General features: G+C 39.4%; 1 protein-coding gene across 2 annotated transcripts in view; it reads left to right on the top strand.

The window, feature by feature from the left end:
- LOC102283474 (MOB-like protein phocein) overlaps nt 1-17,996 on the top strand; it is a 45,120-nt gene that overhangs the window by 3,844 nt on the left and 23,280 nt on the right. Inside the window, exons 1-2 of one of the 2 annotated variants that reach the window (XM_070388765.1) lie at nt 11,415-11,551; nt 15,030-15,092. In XM_070388765.1, coding sequence (XP_070244866.1) covers nt 11,492-11,551; nt 15,030-15,092 — 123 coding nt within the window. In that variant the 5' untranslated portion in view covers nt 11,415-11,491. Of the gene's footprint in view, nt 1-11,414; nt 11,552-15,029; nt 15,093-17,996 lie in introns of those variants that run through there. The other variant, XM_070388766.1, reaches the window with a different exon arrangement.

Here is a 17,996-nt window from a genome sequence, read left to right as displayed (position 1 = left end):
TCAACTTTTGATAATATCCTCATCAATAAAATAGTATGTTTGTGTATTTATGATTTCTTTGGAAGCAATGATGCTAAAGCTGAAACTCCAGTACTTTGGCCACCTCATGCAAAGAGTTGACTCATTGGAAAAGACTCTGATGCTGGGAGGGACTGGGGGCAGGAGGAGAAGGGGATGACAGAGGATGAGATGGCTGGATGGCATCACCGACTCGATGGACATGAGTTTGAGTGAACTCCGGGGGATGGTGATGGACAGGGAGGCCTGGTGTGCTGCGATTCATGGGGTCGCAAAGAGTCGGATATGACTGAGTGACTGAACTGAACTGAGTATTTATGAAATGTTAGTGACATTTTGCTGTATAAGGCTTTTTTGTCATATTTAGGTTAAAAAAAGGAATGCCTATTTTTACAGAACCCATATGGGCCATCAGTTTCCTACTGTGTGCCAGGCACAGCTAATGTGCACTGTAGATTGTAATCCTGTAAGCACAGATTTGTTTTAGCAATGAGAGAACTCACAGAGGAAATGAAGAAACTAACTCAAGGCCATGTGGTCGGTAAACTGTAATTAGGAATCCAGTCCAAGGTCTACGACTTTCTCATTCGTGATTGTTTTCCCAGGACCCAAGGAAATACGAACGTTTTGAGATCTAAGAGGAGTTTACAAACCGTATTCATCCTCGGAATTACTTGCTATCTTAGAATTTCAGGGCTCTGTCCATAACCTAAATCAGAAGGATGGGAGGATTCTTTTTGTACCAGAGAAGTTGTCCTTGTCTAGCAGAACTGCTAAAGAATCACTTTATAGATTGTGAGATTATATTAAAAATTAATAGGGAAAAGAATTTTGGCATGAGAAATTTGGGCCCAAAATCTGGGAATTGGGGATGTGGACCCATGTGTTTTAGAGAGGTGTGTTGGCATTTACTTTTTGTTCAACAGGAAAATAGTAAGGAGAAAGGTAAAACAGGTAAAATTCTGACTGGAATTTTAATGATGGCCTTACCATTTTTGAGCTCTTGCCAGGCATTGTTCTAGTGACTTAACATAAAATCCTACTTACCTCTGTAATCATAGCAATACTGTTTGATGTTCTTTGCCTCACAGGAGAAGGATGCAGATAGGTAGAGGAACTTGCTCAAGGTAACATAAATTTTAAGTCATAGGTTGGAACTGAACTCAACCTTGTCTGACTTCGAAGTCTGCATTTCACTATTCTACACAAAAAATTTTTTAAAAAATTGAGAATAAAATTACCAGGGTGCTATTCTGCTGTGGAAGTCGTTACCATTATCAAGATTATGATTTTTTTCCTCTATTGCTCCAGAAACTATGCTTTACAGAAAGTTAATTTTAAAAATTGACATTATAAAATAGGTATTTTTTTCATTTTTTTATTGTAGTAAGAACACTTAGTATGAAATACACCTTAACAGATTTTTAAGTGTACATTAAAATATTGAATAAATGAAACTTTATGCCCATTGATTAAAAACTCATTTTCCCCTCCCCCTAGTCCCTGGCAACCACTGTCCTAGTCTCTGCTTCTACAGCTATTTTAGATACTTCATGTATGTGGAATACAGTATTTTGTCCTTCTATGATTGGCTTATTTGACTTAGCTTATTGTCCTCAAGGTTCATTTTGTGTTGTCAAGTATTTAAAGCTGAGTAATAATTCCATTGTATGCAATACCATGTTTTCTCCATTCATACAATAGGTGGACATGATGCTTCCACAGCTTGGCAATTGTAAACAGTGCTACAAATTCAGATGAGGGTGCTAATATATCTCTCTCTGAGATTCTGATTTCACTTCTTTCAGAAAAATACTCAGAAGTGGGGTTTCTGAATAGAAAGAACTATGGTAGTTCTATTTTTAACTTTTTGAGGATCCTCCAAACTGCCACAGTGGGCACACCATTCTGTTTTACCACCAACATGGATTGTAAGGTTTTAGGGCTGTGAATCTGTCACATGTTTCCTAATTTGTGCAGTTTTTGTTTCTAGTAAAATCTCATTCTTCTAGTACACTTTTTTTTTTGAAATATAAGTAATTCATTGATCCATTTAGTGTACAGTATATGTGTCTGACTTTTTTTTTAACCAATGGTTAACTTTATTGGATTACCCACTCTTCCCACCTCCACTCCCCTGCCCCCAAATTTGAGATGTCACGTTTATCATACATTAAATTTTTAAACAAACATATTCCTGGATTTTGCAGTCTGATCCATTGATCTCTCTATCCTATCAGTGTTTTCAATATAAACATATATTTGTTTGATACCCTATATGGCAGTTCCTCTCTGTACTCTCAATAGTGCACTTACCTGGCTGTGAGCATTTTTAACTTCTGGGTAAGGGCTGCCAGCGGAGAAGGCAATGGCAACCCACTCCAGTACTCTTGCCTGGAAAATCCCATGGATGGAGGAGCCTGGTAGGCTGCAGTCCATGGGGTTGCTAAGTCGAACATGACTGAGCAACTTCACTTTGATGCACTGGAGAAGGAAATAGCAACCCACTCCAGTGTTCTTGTCTGGAGGATCCCAGGGACAGGGGAGCCTGGTGGACTGACGTCTATGGGGTCACATAGAGTTGGACACGACTGAAGTGACTTAGCAAAGGGCTGGCAGATTGCTCTCCAGCATGATACCAGGTCATGCCTCATCCAGCAAGTTAATTGCTGTTTTCTCTGCACCTACACCAAAATGGACTTTAGAACTTTTTATTTATGTGAAGTCTATTTAAAATTTTTTTTTTTTTTTAACCCTTAAGCAATCTGTATGAGAGAGCTCAATCAAACCTAGGTTCTAGACTGTGTAGCTTACATAGTCATTCAGTCAGTTCAGTCGCTCAGTCGTGTCCAACTCTTTGCGACCCCATGAACCGCAGCATGCCAGGCCTCCCTATCCATCACCAACTCCCGGAGTCCACCCAAACTCATGTCCATTGAGTCGGTAATGTCATCCAACCATCTCATCCTCTCTCGTTCCCTTCTCCTCCTGCCCTCAATCTTTCCCAGCATCAGGGTCTTTTCCAATGAGTCAGCTCTTCGCATCAGGTAGCCAAAGTATTGGAGTTTCAGCTTCAACATTAGTCCGTCCAATGAACACCCAAGACTGATTTCCTTTAGGATGGACTGGTTGGGTCTCCTTGCAGTCCAAGGGACTCTCAAGAGTCTTCTCCAACATCACAGTTCAAAAGCATCAATTCTTCGGCCCTCAGCTTTCTTTATAGTCCAACTCTCACATCCATCCATACATGACCACTGGAAAAACCATAGCCTTGATTAGTCAGACCTTTGTTGACAAAGTAATGTCTCTGCTTTTTAATATGCTGTCTAGGTTGGTCATAACTTTCCTTCCAAGGAGTAAGCGTCTTTTAATTTCATGGCTGCAATCACCATCTGCAGTGATTTTGGAGCCCAGAAAATAGTAGTTATGTGATAGTTGACAAATCATCTCAACCTCTCAGGGTTTAAGAATTAACTGTAAAAAAAAAAAAAAAAGGGCCACTAGATGTTCCTTAACATTTTGAGTCAAGCCTGATTTTTTTTTTCTTAAACTTTAATTGTATTAATATTTTTTTTTTGTTGTTGTTGTTTCATCTCCTGATTTATTAACTAGTCATAGACCCCATCAGTGACAGAGGCAGTCTCACTCTTGTAACAATAGTTTTAAAAGTATGATTTTAACCCAGCTATAGACATTAACATGCTGCTGCTGCTAAGTCACTTCAGTCGTGTCCGACTCTGTGTGACCCCATAGACGGCAGCCCACCAGGCTCCCCCGTCCCTGGGATTCTCCAGGCAAGAATACTGGAGTGGGTTGCCATTTCCTTCTCCATGTATTAATATTTAAAACTAGATAATCTGTTTGTGGGCTTCACAGGTATCTCAGTGGTAAAGAATCTGCCTGCCAATGCAAGAGATGTGGGTTTGATCCCTGGGTGGGAGAGATCCCCTGGAGAAGAAAATGGCAACCCACTCCAGTATTCTTGCTGAGATAATCTCATGGACAGAGGAGCCTGGGGGGCTACAGCCCAGGGGTCACAAGTCAGACATGACTGAAGTGACTGATCATGAACGCATGCAATGTGTATGTAGGTAAAAATTCAAAAGGATGTACATTGAAAAGATTCCTTCTCATCCCTGTGTAGTAGCCACCTGGTTCCATCCCTCGAGGCACTGGTATTACAGTTTCTATTCTTTCTTCCAGGGGTGTTTTATGTATACATATGTATTTGTGTGTGTATACATACGTATCTCATGCATATGAAATATATATATACTTTTCAAAAGTAAAATATTCTGTACACACCAATTGGCACCTTGCCTTTTATTTTTATTTTTTGTATTAACAATTTTGTCTTAGGAATTAATCTATAAAGTACATATAAAAGTTTTCATTCTCCTTATAGCTGTATGATGTTTCATTATATGGATGAACCTAAATTTAAGCATTTCCTATTGATTGATATTTAAATTCTAAACTTAGGCTCCTAGAAATAATTCTGAAATAAATAAAAATTTGCATAGATTTTATATCTTTAAGATAAACTGCTGGGCATGAAATTGCTATGTTCAAAGGGTCATTGTTACTTAGTTGCTAACTTGTATCTGACTCTTTTGCAACCCCATGAGCTATACAGCCTGCCAGGCTCCTCTATCCATGGGATTTTCTAGGAGTGGGTTGTCATTTACTTCTCCAGGGGATCATCCTGATGCAGTTATTGAGCCTGCGTCTTCTGCATTGACAGGCAGATTCTTTACTATTGAGCCTCCTGGGAAGCCCATGTCAACAGTTATGTGAACCTTAATCATATACACACACACACACACACAAACATGTTCAAGTTGCCCTTCAGAGAAGTTCTACCGATTAATAATCTTACCAGCAATGTATGAGATTGTTGATTTCCTCCCACTCTCAATAATATAGGATGTTATGAATTTTTATTTTTCCAAAGAAATCATTTTAATTTATCTTTATGGATAAGGGTGTTCTCATGTGTTTAAGAGCCATCTCTATTTTCTTTCCTGTTAACTGTTCCTATTGACTGTTAATATTTGCTGCTCACTTTCCTACTGGGTAACTGGCCTTTTATGATTTGATATCCTTATCATTCACGGAAATTGGTTCTTTGTGGTAAGTTTTTTCCTTCAGTTTATAATTTGACTTTGATTTCTTTTATGCTTTGAATTTGCAGGAAGTCATTTTGGTATAGCTGAATAAATAAAATTTTCCATTATAGCTTCTAGTTATTATTTCAAACTCTGAAAAGTCTCCAATAGAAGGTTCTTCCATAGTTTCTTTAGGTATTTTTATGGTTTTTGGTTTTTGTATTTTTTCAATCTTGAGATTTTCCTGTTATAAGAGATAAGAAATGGATCCAAACCCTTGTCTTACAAGTTAAGCCTCTTTCTTTAAGATGTTAAAATTTAGCCAAACTCTTAGAAAACACTTTTCAGTCTCATTTTGCCTAGAGATTTGACTTGGAAAAAACATCAGTGGGTACTTACTTTTCTGACTTGTTATTTCAAAAGACCAATTTATTATAGTATTTTTAAGTCATTCATTTAAAAAAGTTTTTTTTTAATTTATTTGGCTGTACTGGGTCTTAGTTGCAAGTGCAAACTCTTAGTTATGTCATGCGGGATCTAGTTCCCTGACCAGGAATCAAACCCAGGCCCCCAGCACTGAGACTGCAGTCTAAGCCACTGGACCACTAGGGAACTCCCCATTCACTGTCTTAGGCACTAGAGATACAGGGATGAATAAAATCAGTACAGTTCAGTTCAGTCGCTCAGTCATGTCCGACTCTGCGACCCCATGGACTGCAGCACGCCAGGCTTCCCTGTCCATCCCCAGCTCCTGGAGCTTACTCAAACTCATGTCCATTGAGTCGGTGATGCCATCCAACCATCTCATTCTCTGTTGTCCCCTTTTCCTCCTGCCTCCAACCTTTCCCAGGATCAGGGTCTTTTCAAATGAGTCAGTTCTTCACATCAAGTGGCCAAAGTATTGGAGTTTCAGCTTCAGCATCAGTCCTTCCAATGAATATTCAGTACTGATTTCCTTTAGGATGGACTGGTTGGACCTCCTTGCAGTCCAAGGGACTCTCAAGAGTCTTCTCCAACACCACAGTTCAAAAGCATCAATTCTTTGGCACTCAGGTTTCTTTATAGTCCAACTCTCACATCCATACACGACTACTGGAAAAACCATAGCTTTGACTAGACAAAGCTTTGACGGACCTTTGTTGGCAAAGTAATGTCTCTGTTTTTTAATATGCTGCCTAGGTTGGTCATAGCTTTTCTTCCAAGGAGTAAGCATCTTTTAATTTCATGGCTGCAGTCACCATCTGCAGTTATTTCGGTCCCCCCCAAAAGAAAGTCTGTCACTGTTTCCACTGTTTCTCCATCTAATTGCCTTGAAGTGATGGGACCAGATGCCATGATGGTAGTTTTCTGAATGTTGAGCTTTAAGCCAACTTTTCACTCCTCTTTCGCTTTCATCAAGAGGCTCTTTAGTTCTTCTTCGCTTTCTGCCATAAGCACAGTGTCATCTGCATATCTGAGGTTATTGATATTTCTCCCTGCAATCTTGATTCAAGCTTGTGCTTCAGCCAGCGCAGCGTTTCTCATGTACTCTGCAAAGAAATTAAATAAGCAGGGTGACAGTATACAGCCTTGACACACTCCTTTCCCTATTTGGAAACAGTCTGTTGTTCCATGTCCAGTTCTAACTGTTGCTTCCTGACCTGCATGTAGGTTTCTCAAGAGGCAGGTCAGGTGGTCTGGTATTCCCATCTCTTTAAGAATTTTCCAGAGTTTGTTGTGAATAAAATGGGCAGAAGTAAACAATTAAATTAATAACATAATTTTAGAAACTGGTGTCATCTAGAAAATAAAGGTAGAAAATGCTCCTAACTTCATGAAAGACATTAGGTGCCCTATGGAAAAAAGGAAATGATAACTATCTGTTGTGACTTCTGTCTTCTGATCATATCTTTCCTTCCTGAAGATTCAGGAACTACTGTATTAGTTATCTACTGCTGCTTAACAAATCATCCCAAACTTAGTGGCTTAAAACAACAGTATCTCACACAGTATCTGGACATCAGAAATTTGGGATCTGCTTATCCCAAATTTTAATGAGGCTACCATCGGCCAAAGGTTTGACTGGGATCTGCAAGTTATACTTCCAAGATGGTTACTCTTGCTGGCAAGTTGATGCTTGCTTTTGGCAGGAGCTTCAGTGGATCCCTTGTGGGCAACTTGAGGATCCTCACACATGACAGCGTCTTAGCTTACCCAAGGGAGGTGAGCTGAGAGAGCAAGGCACAATGTCTTTTATGGCCTAACATCAGGAGTCACACAACATCATTTTCAAAGTGTCCTATTTTGATTAAACAGGTCCGCCCTATTCAGTGTGTGAGAGAACCAAAGGTGTTCTTCATTTGGTTGTCTCTCACACTGAGGAGATGATAATCACTGGAGGACATCTTGGCAACTGGCTACCACAACCACTAATTGGTCAAATATTCTAGAGATAAAAATGAAGTGCTATGGAAGCTGAGTATCTCACTTATTTGTAGTCAAAATTGTCTTGTTTGAACTTTATAAATTCAAAAAATTTTGTCCATAACAATTTTTATGAAGAGAAATGAATTTTCAAATAATATGTTAAAAATGTACAAAACTACATATATAACTACTTTTTGTTCAGCTGTGAACATACATCTCCATACTTCACTGCTGCTTCAATTTTGCTTGGCCTGGAACGAAATTGCCTCTATGAAATGCCCTCAATAAATGCTATTTCATGGCACATTTCAAGTACTTCATGCATTGGTCAGTGCATCAGCTTTGCTCTTAGGCTGGCTTCCTTCAAGTCAAGAGGGTTGATGCAGCCCCAGACTTGACAAGGTTCAGCGGCACAAAAAAGGGACTATCTCTTTTACTGTCTCCTCAAGAGCAAGAAAACCTTTCCCCAAAGTGCTCCATCAGGTATCTTTTCATAGCTCCTTAAGCTAAAATGGAGTCATATGCTCACCCTTCAAACATTGGCTTAGGCCAACAAGGATTTATCCCTCAGCTAAAGATGGGTTTACCTTTCCCTGCTCAAATTGGGAGAGATGAATACCGAGCAACAGTAAAGTCTCTTCGCAAAGAGCATGTGTCCAGGAGTGTGGATAGCAAACAGGCAACCATCAACCAAAGACATTTTGTCTGTAGTATAGTAATTTACATATCCTCCTTTCCTATTCATTTTTAAACTTTTTGAAGAAAGGAGCTTATACATCTTATTCATGGTTCTCAGCTCTTGCTCAGTGCCCAAACACAATGGGCATTCACTATTTTAGCTGGATTTTAAACCTCCCCAAGGAGGATTTCATATTGCATAGATGGTTTTGAAATTGCTTATGATTTTTGGATTTACAGAGTATTTTCTTCTAAAACTTTTGAGAGACTTTAAAATTAATTAATTTTTGCTGCAATGGGTCTTCATTGCTGCAGACAGGCTTTCTCTAGTTGCGGAGAGCTTCTAGTTGTGAGCTTCTCACTGCAGTGGCTTCTCCTGTTGCAAAGCACAGGCTCTAGGGTGCCTGAGCTTCAGCAGTTTCAGCTCACGTGCTCTAGAGCACAGGCTCAGTATTTGTGCTCCACGGGCTTGGTTGCTCCATGGTATGTGAGATCTTCCGAGACCATGGATCAAACCCATGTTCCCAGCGTTGCAAGGTGGATTCTTAACCACTGGACCACCAGGGAAGCCCCCAAAAGATCATACTCTTATGAGGCAGAAGGAAAGAACTGCTGTGCACTGGTTTCATTCCCCCCACCCCCGCTACAAACACACAAACCCTTTTATTTGATAAACTGTTCAAAGTCTTACAGTCAACAAGGAAGAGAATTTAGACTTCTTGAATCTCGGTCCAGAGTTATTTTCATTTGTTCATCTTGCCTTTAAAAAAAAACTACTTCTTTAACCAAAATATTCAAGTAACCCATTTTTACATGTTACTGTTATTACTGATCATGCTCTTTTCTTCTTCCCCCCACTCCCTAAATTAATTGTGGTTATAGAATTATTGTTGTTTGGAGGTCTGCAGACCTCCAATCTGCAGACTGACAGATTAAACGTCAGATTAAAATGTGAAGGTTATGAGCTAGAAACATTTCAACCATAAAGACCAAGGTTCTTCCTGTAAACAAGGCCAGAATTGACATCACAATGTAACACAATTAGACTTTTCAAAGAGATGAATATGCATTTTGTTCCTGAATTTAACACCTACTTACTCCCATTTTCTTTTGTTCTTTTAAGATGGGTTTAAACAGTATTTAAGTATTACTACCAGCCATGAAATTAAAAGATGCTTACTCCTTGGAAGGAAAGCTATGACCAACCTAGATAGCATATTCAAAAGCAGAGACATTACTTTGCCAACAAAGGTCCGTCTAGTCAAGGCTATGGTTTTTCCAGTGGTCATGTATGGGTGTAAGTTGGACTGTGAAGAAAGCTGAGTGCCGAAGAATTGATGCTTTTGAACTGTGGTGTTGGAGAAGACTCTTGAGAGTCCCTTGGACTGCAAGGAGATCAGTCCTGGGTGTTCACTGGAAGGACTGATGCTGAAGCTGAAACTCCAATACTCTGGCTACCTCATGCAAAGAGTTGACTCACTGGAAAAGACCCTGATGCTGGGAGGGACTGGGGGCAGGAGGAGAAGGGGACGACAGAGGATGAGGCACCACCAACTCGATGGACATGAGTTTGGGTAGACTCTGGGAGTTGGTGATGGACAGGGAGGCCTGGCGTGCTGTGATTCATGGGGTCGCAAAGAATCAGACACAATTAAGATAATGTTAAGATGAGCCCCTTCAACTATAGGTAACTGATATTTACAGCTTGGGGACTACCACACAATCCGGGAAATTATAACTGAATCCTTGGAGTAAGGGAGGTGAGGTTGTCCACAGACCTAAGAATCTGCTCTCTACAGATCCACCCATCTCTCTCTTAGGGTGGCAACATTTAGGGGCTGCTTGTCTTAGATTCTCACTGTATTTATTAAGAGAACTGGTGATTTGCACGGCTGTCTCCATTGCTAGACTCTAATCTAATCTATCCTTAAGGATGGGGCCTTTTTATACTTTTACCTCAGTGCCAAACACACAGTGGGGCTTAATAAACACTTGTTGGATGAATAAATTTTTAGCACTTATAAGTTAGTGATGGAGTTGTCCTTTCTCTTGAAAAGTTACCAGTCTCTACATCTTCCAGAAAGAAGAAATCTTTATTTAAAGGCAAATAGGCTTCCCATATTAAATGCTTCTGAACGAAATTCCAAGTCATGACAGTTATTCAGCTTTGCACTAATTTTAACCACCCTCTCATCCACTCCTGGCTTTCATCTTTGGAGACTCTGTTACATGTCTCAGCATTCTTAATACACCTTTAGGTGTACTTGATGGATGGGATATCTGATGCTTTCCTCTCTTGGAAATTACCCTACTATATGCATTGTTTACTAATTTAACTGTCTTCCCATCTGATAACCTAAGGCCTCCCTCATCCCAGATCAAACATTTTAAGATATCCAAGCAGGAACCAAAAAAAAGTTTGCTAATACGTCTGTGATTCCATGACTTAAGAGAAAACTTAAAACTTGCAACAAAGAAAAACTGAAATTCTGGGATGTACAACACCCACCGTCGATGAAGGGGCATTCATTTTCTCCTCCTGCTTCTGACTTGCAAAAAAATACAAGCTAATTTTGTCTGCTTAACACACAATACCCGATGTCCCCTCTACCCCCAGATAATTGGAATCTGGGTCTCTTATCTACACAAAGTGGTCAATGAAAGATCCTTGGCTTTGAAGTTAGCGGATGGCGGAAATACCGTTTTACACTCTAAGCCCGAGTTTGATTTGAAATTGGTCGATTTCATGCAGGGTCTGTGTAATTTTCCAAGACTGCTGACCTGTTTTTCACTTTGCACATCTAGGCAGATTTCGGGACAGACTTACGCTTCTCTAGTATTTGCTTGCACAACGGACAACTGAAACGGTCGCCATTGTGCAAGCTCCGTTCTTCCAGTTAACTAACGTAAGCCCAAGGAGATGCACAACGCGTTACGCCGAATTTGCACATTCCCACTTGGGGATGGTGGCTCTCTGCGCTGGCCGGCGGAATTCCCTTTGCTACTCACTCTAGTCCTTGGCAGCCGGGTCTCTCCCTCCTTCCACTTCGTCGTCAGTGAGTCGTCGGCTGTTCCTTTTCTTGTCCCCCTCCCTCCGCCAGCTGGCCCTTTCAGGGACTCCTCCGGTTCCTCCCACCCTGCCCCGCGCGGGCTACGGCTGTGCCGTCAGCAGTCGCCCCTCCCCGGCGCCCGGGCCAGGAACGCCGCTCCGCCCCGCCCCCCGCGCAGGCAGCCGTCCCCTACATCCGGGTACCGACTCCAGCCGCCCAGACTCTGGCACTATGGTCATGGCGGAGGGGACGGCTGTGCTGAGGCGGAACAGGCCGGGTACTAAGGCTCAGGTACTATCTCTGCACCTTTAGTGGAGGGGGAGGGGGCTCTTGGTGCCGAGCAGAGTCGCACTTTGAAGCTGGATACCTCTGAGAGGAGGATGGGCCGGGGGCGACCGGCGGACTGGCGAGGGCACTGGTGCCCGGCCTGCTCTTCCGGAGCCTCAGCCCCTCGGTTTGGCTGAGGCGGCGGCGGCCCGGGAGGCCTGCGTAGCTCCGACTGGAGGGTGGGCGTGAGGGGTGCGTGGGGGCGGCCGAGACCCGGGCTGGAAAGCCTGTTAGCAGCCACTGCTTGTTGTCGCCTTTTGCCTGATCTCCAGTGACCAGTGTCTGAGGGGTGCGGCCGGCCAGGTGGAGACCCTGAGGTTCTATGAGGGTCAGCTAGGGTGGGAGGGGTGTAAACAGCCTACCTTGTCCTGCCTTCCAGTTCCTATCTGGCTTGTGACGTGCCCGACTCCTGACATCCAGCTTGTCTAGCCGGCTCCGGGAGTCCATAATTCACTTTATCCTCCTCCTGCTGTTTGCTTTTGACCACTTCTCACTCTAGCTGTTCTCTGGTCCAGCAAGTTTTCATCATCAGGCTGGGACTTGTTAGATGTCATTCCTTGTGAATTTCTTTGTTATTATGTGTGAAGCATAAGGAAGGAACTGATTATAATTTTATCAACTTTTAGTAGGGCGGTACTTGGGGTGAGTTGGTCCTTGTGTCAGTATTGATTCTTGGGATTTGCAAAAGACGAGTGCTCTTCACATTCCTAAAACAAATCAAATAGGGTAGTTAGACCTCATCTGATTAACCTGCCAGGTGAAATGGTTTGCAATTGGGTACATGCTCCAAAATCAGAAGAGATGTTATAATGTGATTTTAAAGAAAAAGAGGTAAGTGTATGTGTGGGGTGGCGAGCAGGGTAGGGGACCAGATGCAACCGTGCAGCTACTACCTTATGCCAGATAATAGATTTTTAATGCCTTGCACAGAATTTGGGAAGGGATGTCCTTTCAAAGGGAACTTTTAGATCCAGGCATCTTCCCAGATCCATGTTACAGATAAGGAAACTGAAGCCCAGAAATTAGACTGCTTTTGCTAAAGGTTACAGTCTCCATATTCTATTTGTACTTAGTTCACTAGTGACCTTTTCTTTTTCACAAATTGCTTCTAGTACTGAATTTTAGAGAGTTCAGTTTGAAAGCCTTTTGTTTTTATAGTCATGTTTTATTGTGTCAGTTTTATTGGCAGTTTTATGGTCATCCTACTTGGAATTTGTATATTATTTGTGCTTTTTACTGTTTCCAAAATTTCTTTCTTTATAAATGATCTTTTCTCAGATGCTTTTAATTCTCATTCTGTGGAAACATTATTTCTGATTGTTTTAAATGATGAACTTTTATATTTTTGTATTTAGAAGTGAATTTTTTGTACTCACATAAGAATCATCCATTTTTACTGATTCAAAAGTTATTAATTTTGAAAGGATAGACAATCATAGATTTTAACTCAGTATTGTAACACGCCTATTTGCTATGTTATGAATAAGTCACATATAGAAAGCTCTTTTGCTTTTTTCCACATAGTCATAGATCACAGTTGTTAAATAAAATGTAATAGAAAAGGTTAGGATTTTTTAAAAAGAACTACTTAAGCAGCATTCTGCCTGTCTTTTGTATATCACACTGATTTCCTTCCTGAAATGGGTCTACTCTAAAATGATATATTTAGAATTAGAGTATCTTTCTACTTTTTTTTAAATTGGTTAGGTTGGATTATAGGCACATAGTTGTTTTTCAGTAAATGTTTTACTGAATTAGATGAGAATGTTCATTAAGCTGGATTTTTGGCTCCTCTTTTAAGTGTTTTAAGTATGAGGCAAGCATTTAATTCTTAATTAACTTTTTACATCTTTTCTATGTATTACTATATGTGTTTTCTAATATTTTAAAAACAGAATACAAACTATTTTTTATTTTTTTAAAAATGAAAAAATTTGCAAAGTGTAGTAATAGAAACATTTGTCACTACAAATCAGGAAGAATTTTAAAACTACTTTCTAATAATATGTGGATAATATCTAGGAAGAGACATCCTAAAACAATTTCCAGAAAGTCATTTTTATGTCTTAACTTTTAAAATAAATTTAGTTCATTTTCATTCAGAATAGGCAAATATTAAAAAAGAAAAGATATGAAATGCTTAAGACACTTAAATGGTATACCATACCCATCACGTACTCTCAGAACTAGGACATTACTAATATAGTTAAATCCTTCTGTATCACATTCTTCTGTCTTCTACCCACTCCTAGTCAGTAATGGTGATTATCATTCCTTTTTTTTTTCTTTAAACTTTTTACTGTTACATGCATTATATTTATAAATATCTTTTGCAATTAAACTTTTATTAATGTGATATCAAACACTGTATTCTTCAGTTTGCTCCAATTTTTAGAGACTTATTCACATTGACTGATGCAGGGTTATAGATTTTTGGTTTACTACTACCTTTTCCCAGACATTTATTGAATACCTACAATGTGTCACGAACACTTCGGTGAATGTCTGTGAACTGGGCTATCTATAGAGCAGTTCAGAACCAGTACAAGGTGATCCATAAAAATATTCCCCTTAAAAGAAGATTGTTTGGACTTTTCTGGTAGTCCAGTGATTAAGCCTGGCTGCCGGGCTTCCCTGGTGGCTCAGTGGTGAAGAGTCCACTTGCTGATAATGGAAGAGACACAGATTGCATCCCGGATTCAGGAGAATCCCACATGCTTAAGAGCAACTAAGCCCACGTGCCACAACTATGGAACCTGTGTGCTAGAGGCCCAGGATCTGCAACTCCTGAGCCCACCTGTGGCAACTACCGAAACCACAGCCCCCGCTCTCTGCAATTAGAAAAAGCCCGAGTGCAGCAACGAAGACCCAACACAACCAAAAAATAAATAAAATTTTGAAAAGTAGGTTGTTCTTTTTAAATGATTCATTTTTGATGGTGCTCACATTTTGATTTAGAAATTTAAAACATCATTTGCAATTAGAATTGTAATTTATTATAATATCCGTCTTAAATAATACTTAATGGAGTAGTAACTGCTATTCTAGCTATTCTCTTTGGGGTAAAAACTGATGAAGTTTTTTACTGCCTGGATATTTTTTTTCATTAGAACTTTTGGAAAAATATTTAACCACCACAAACAAAGTTGTGCTGGACTTGTCAATTAATAACACATGAAAGGTTTCTGAGAGCCATATTTGAGGGGTCTATGGTTGAGAAAACTGTAACTTAGAATTCAGTTAAATAAAATCTTGGTGTTCCTTTAAAACATTGAATAAAATTTCTTTTACTTACTAATAATCACATTGTTTAAAATATGAGAATTTTTCTTCTCCCCTGGTATAACTTTGGATCTTTATTAAGAATTGAAATTAATCATAATAGTATTGCATCTTCCTTGTAACTTTGTATATGCTTTAACCATGACATTTTTTCTTATAGGATTTCTATAATTGGCCTGATGAATCCTTTGATGAAATGGACAGTACACTTGCTGTTCAGCAGGTAATAATAATAGTTTCTTTTGCAACTCCAATAACCTAAGCATTTTATCTCCCTTGGCATAGTTAAGTATTCCTATATCTTTTAGCACAAACCAGAATCCATGGAATTATTGGGGTGCCTGCTTAAAACTTTTATCAAACCTCATTTTGTTTTAAGATGGCATATTAAACTATCATCAAACTTAAATACATTTTATTATCTATTAAAATATACCAAATTAGGGTATAAAATTTGACTTTGCTGCTGCTAAGTCGCTTCAGTCGTGTCCGACTCTGTGCGACCCCATAGATGGCAGCCCACCAGGCTCCCCTGTCCCTGGGATTCTCCAGGCAAGAACACTGGAGTGGGTTGCCATTTCCTTCTCCAATGCATGAAGTGAAAAGTGAAAGTGAAGTCACTCAGTCGTGTCCGACTCCTAGCGACCCCATGGACTGCAGCCCACCAGGCCCCTCCGTCCATGGGATTTTCCAGGCAAGAGTACTGGAGTGGGGTGCCATTACCTTCTCCGAATTTAATTCACAAATAATTGAATGCTTAGTAGAATAATATAAGTATAAAGAAGTAAAGTGTACTCATTATTCATTTGGTAATTGAACATTAGAGAACATGCTTGGCTTGCAGGATCTTAGTTCCCTGACCAGGGATTGAATCTTGGACCCTGGTAGTAAGACTACCACGTCCTAACCACTCTCCAGGGAACTGTCAGGGAATTCCCATAGTTACTACTACTACTTTTGTCTCCTTCCAATATATTTGAAAATTTGTTTCCACTACCAAATAGCTCACTAAGACTGTGATTATCCAGCAGGTGATAGCATGTTTGGTTTGAAAAACCCCTCAGGAGATTTTTAAGCATTTTTACTGAGAACCGTATTGTATACTGTGTTGGGTTTAAAAAAAAAAAAAATTAATCCCAAATGAATAAAATCTGGAAACTGGGAGAAAAAAGTTTCCATAGCTAATTCTTAAAAATCACATTAAAGGTTAATAAAAGGATGACTGAAATTGGCTGTGCTAGTATATTAGTCAAGGCTGTTGGATTTTGATAGCTAGATAGTTAAAGTAGATAGCTATTTGGATTTATTGTGTTGTTTTAAAATATTGGAAAACAAAATAAAAATACAGTTGAATTCTTTGAGTAGTAAAAATTTGACAGGGATTTCCCTGGTGATCTGGTGGTTAGAACTCAGTGCTTCCACTGCGGAGGGCATGGGTTTGATCCCTAGTCAGGGAACTAAGATCTTGAGAGCCGTGCTGTGAAGCCCCTGCCCCCAAACATTTAATAATTTTAACAGAAACATTAAAAACCTTTAGAATGGATTCAGTATAGTATTTAGATACTTAGCACAGGAAATAGAAGAGTACTGATGATTGAATGGCTTTGCCCTTTGCCTTTTAAGAATGTATTGTTTAAAAAAAAATGTGTTGTTCAATAAACAAATATTTAATAGGTTAGTAAAGAGGCCTTATGGAGGATTTGGAAATAAAATCTGGAGTTCTGTGTGTGGAAATTGGCAAAAGTTAAGAGGAAAAATGTGCAGATATTTTTCCCTTTAAAGTAGAGTTTTGTTCTGATGCTATGCTGAATTTATTAGTCCTAATAACAATTTTTTTTGTGAAATCTTTTGGGTTTCTACATATGAGATTATTTCATTTACAAACAGCTTGTTCCTTTCTAATCTAGATGCCTTTTATTTCTTTTTCTTGCCTAATTACTCTGGCTGGAATTTCAAATACTATTTTGAATAGAAGGGGCAACAGCAGGCATCCTTATCTTATTTCTGATCTTAATGGAAAGCTTTCAGTCTCTTCCACATTAAGTATGATGTTTGCTGTGTGTTTTTCATATTTGGCCTTCATTATGTTGAGTTAGTTTCCTCTTATTTTAAGTTTTTTAGTATTTTTATCATAAAAAAATGTTGAATTTTGTCAAATGTTTTTCTGTACCAATTGAGATCATTGTGTTGTTCCCCCCCCCCCATTCTGTTAACATGGTGTATTGTATTGATCAGTTTTTGTATGTTGAACCATCCTTCTGTTCAAGGAATAAATCTCATTTGATTATGGTGTATAATCATTTTAATTTGCTGCTGAATTTGCTAGGATTTTTGCATCAGTGTTCACAAGGAATATTGGTTTCTAGTTTTCTTAGAGTATTTTAATTTGGCTTTGGTATCAGGAATGCTGCTATAATGGAGTTAGGAAATATGCTGTTGTCTTCAATTTTTTTGAAAGACTTTGAGAAGGATTGATGTTAGTTCTTTTAATATTTAGTAAAATTCGCCAGTGAAGCCGTTAGGTCCAGGGCTTTTCTTTGGTTGCACGATGTTGTGAATACAAGAAAGCCACAGAACTGTATACTTAAAAATGACTATCCTTTCCTCATTGAATGGTTTTTGACACTCTTGTCAAAAATAATTTAACTTTATGTGAGGGTTTATTTCTAGTTCCTCTGTTCAATTCCATTGGTCTATAAGTCTGCTTATGTCAGTACTAGACCTTTTTTTTTTTTTTTCCATATCAACACCTACTTTAATTACTTAGGCTGCACTGGGTCTTAGTTGCGGCTCACAGGATCTTATTTGCAGTATGCACAATAGTTAGGGCATGAGAACTCTTAGTTGCGGCTCACAGGATCTTATTTGCAGTATGCACAATAGTTAGGCATGAGAACTCTTAGTTGCGGCTCACAGGATCTTATTTGCAGTATACACAATAGTTAGGCATGAGAACTCTTAGTTGCGGCTCACAGGATCTTATTTGCAGTATACACAATAGTTAGGCATGAGAACTCTTAGTTGTGGCATGTGGGATCTAGTTCTCTGGTCAGGGATGGAACTTGGTTCTTCTGCATTGGGAGAGCAGAGTCTTAGCCATTGGATCTCTAGGCTGTTTTGATTACTG

This window comes from Bos mutus, chromosome 2 (genome assembly GCF_027580195.1).
Source record: "Bos mutus isolate GX-2022 chromosome 2, NWIPB_WYAK_1.1, whole genome shotgun sequence".
NCBI classification, from domain to species: domain Eukaryota; kingdom Metazoa; phylum Chordata; class Mammalia; order Artiodactyla; family Bovidae; genus Bos; species Bos mutus.
This window is presented reverse-complemented; position numbering and strand designations above follow the sequence as displayed.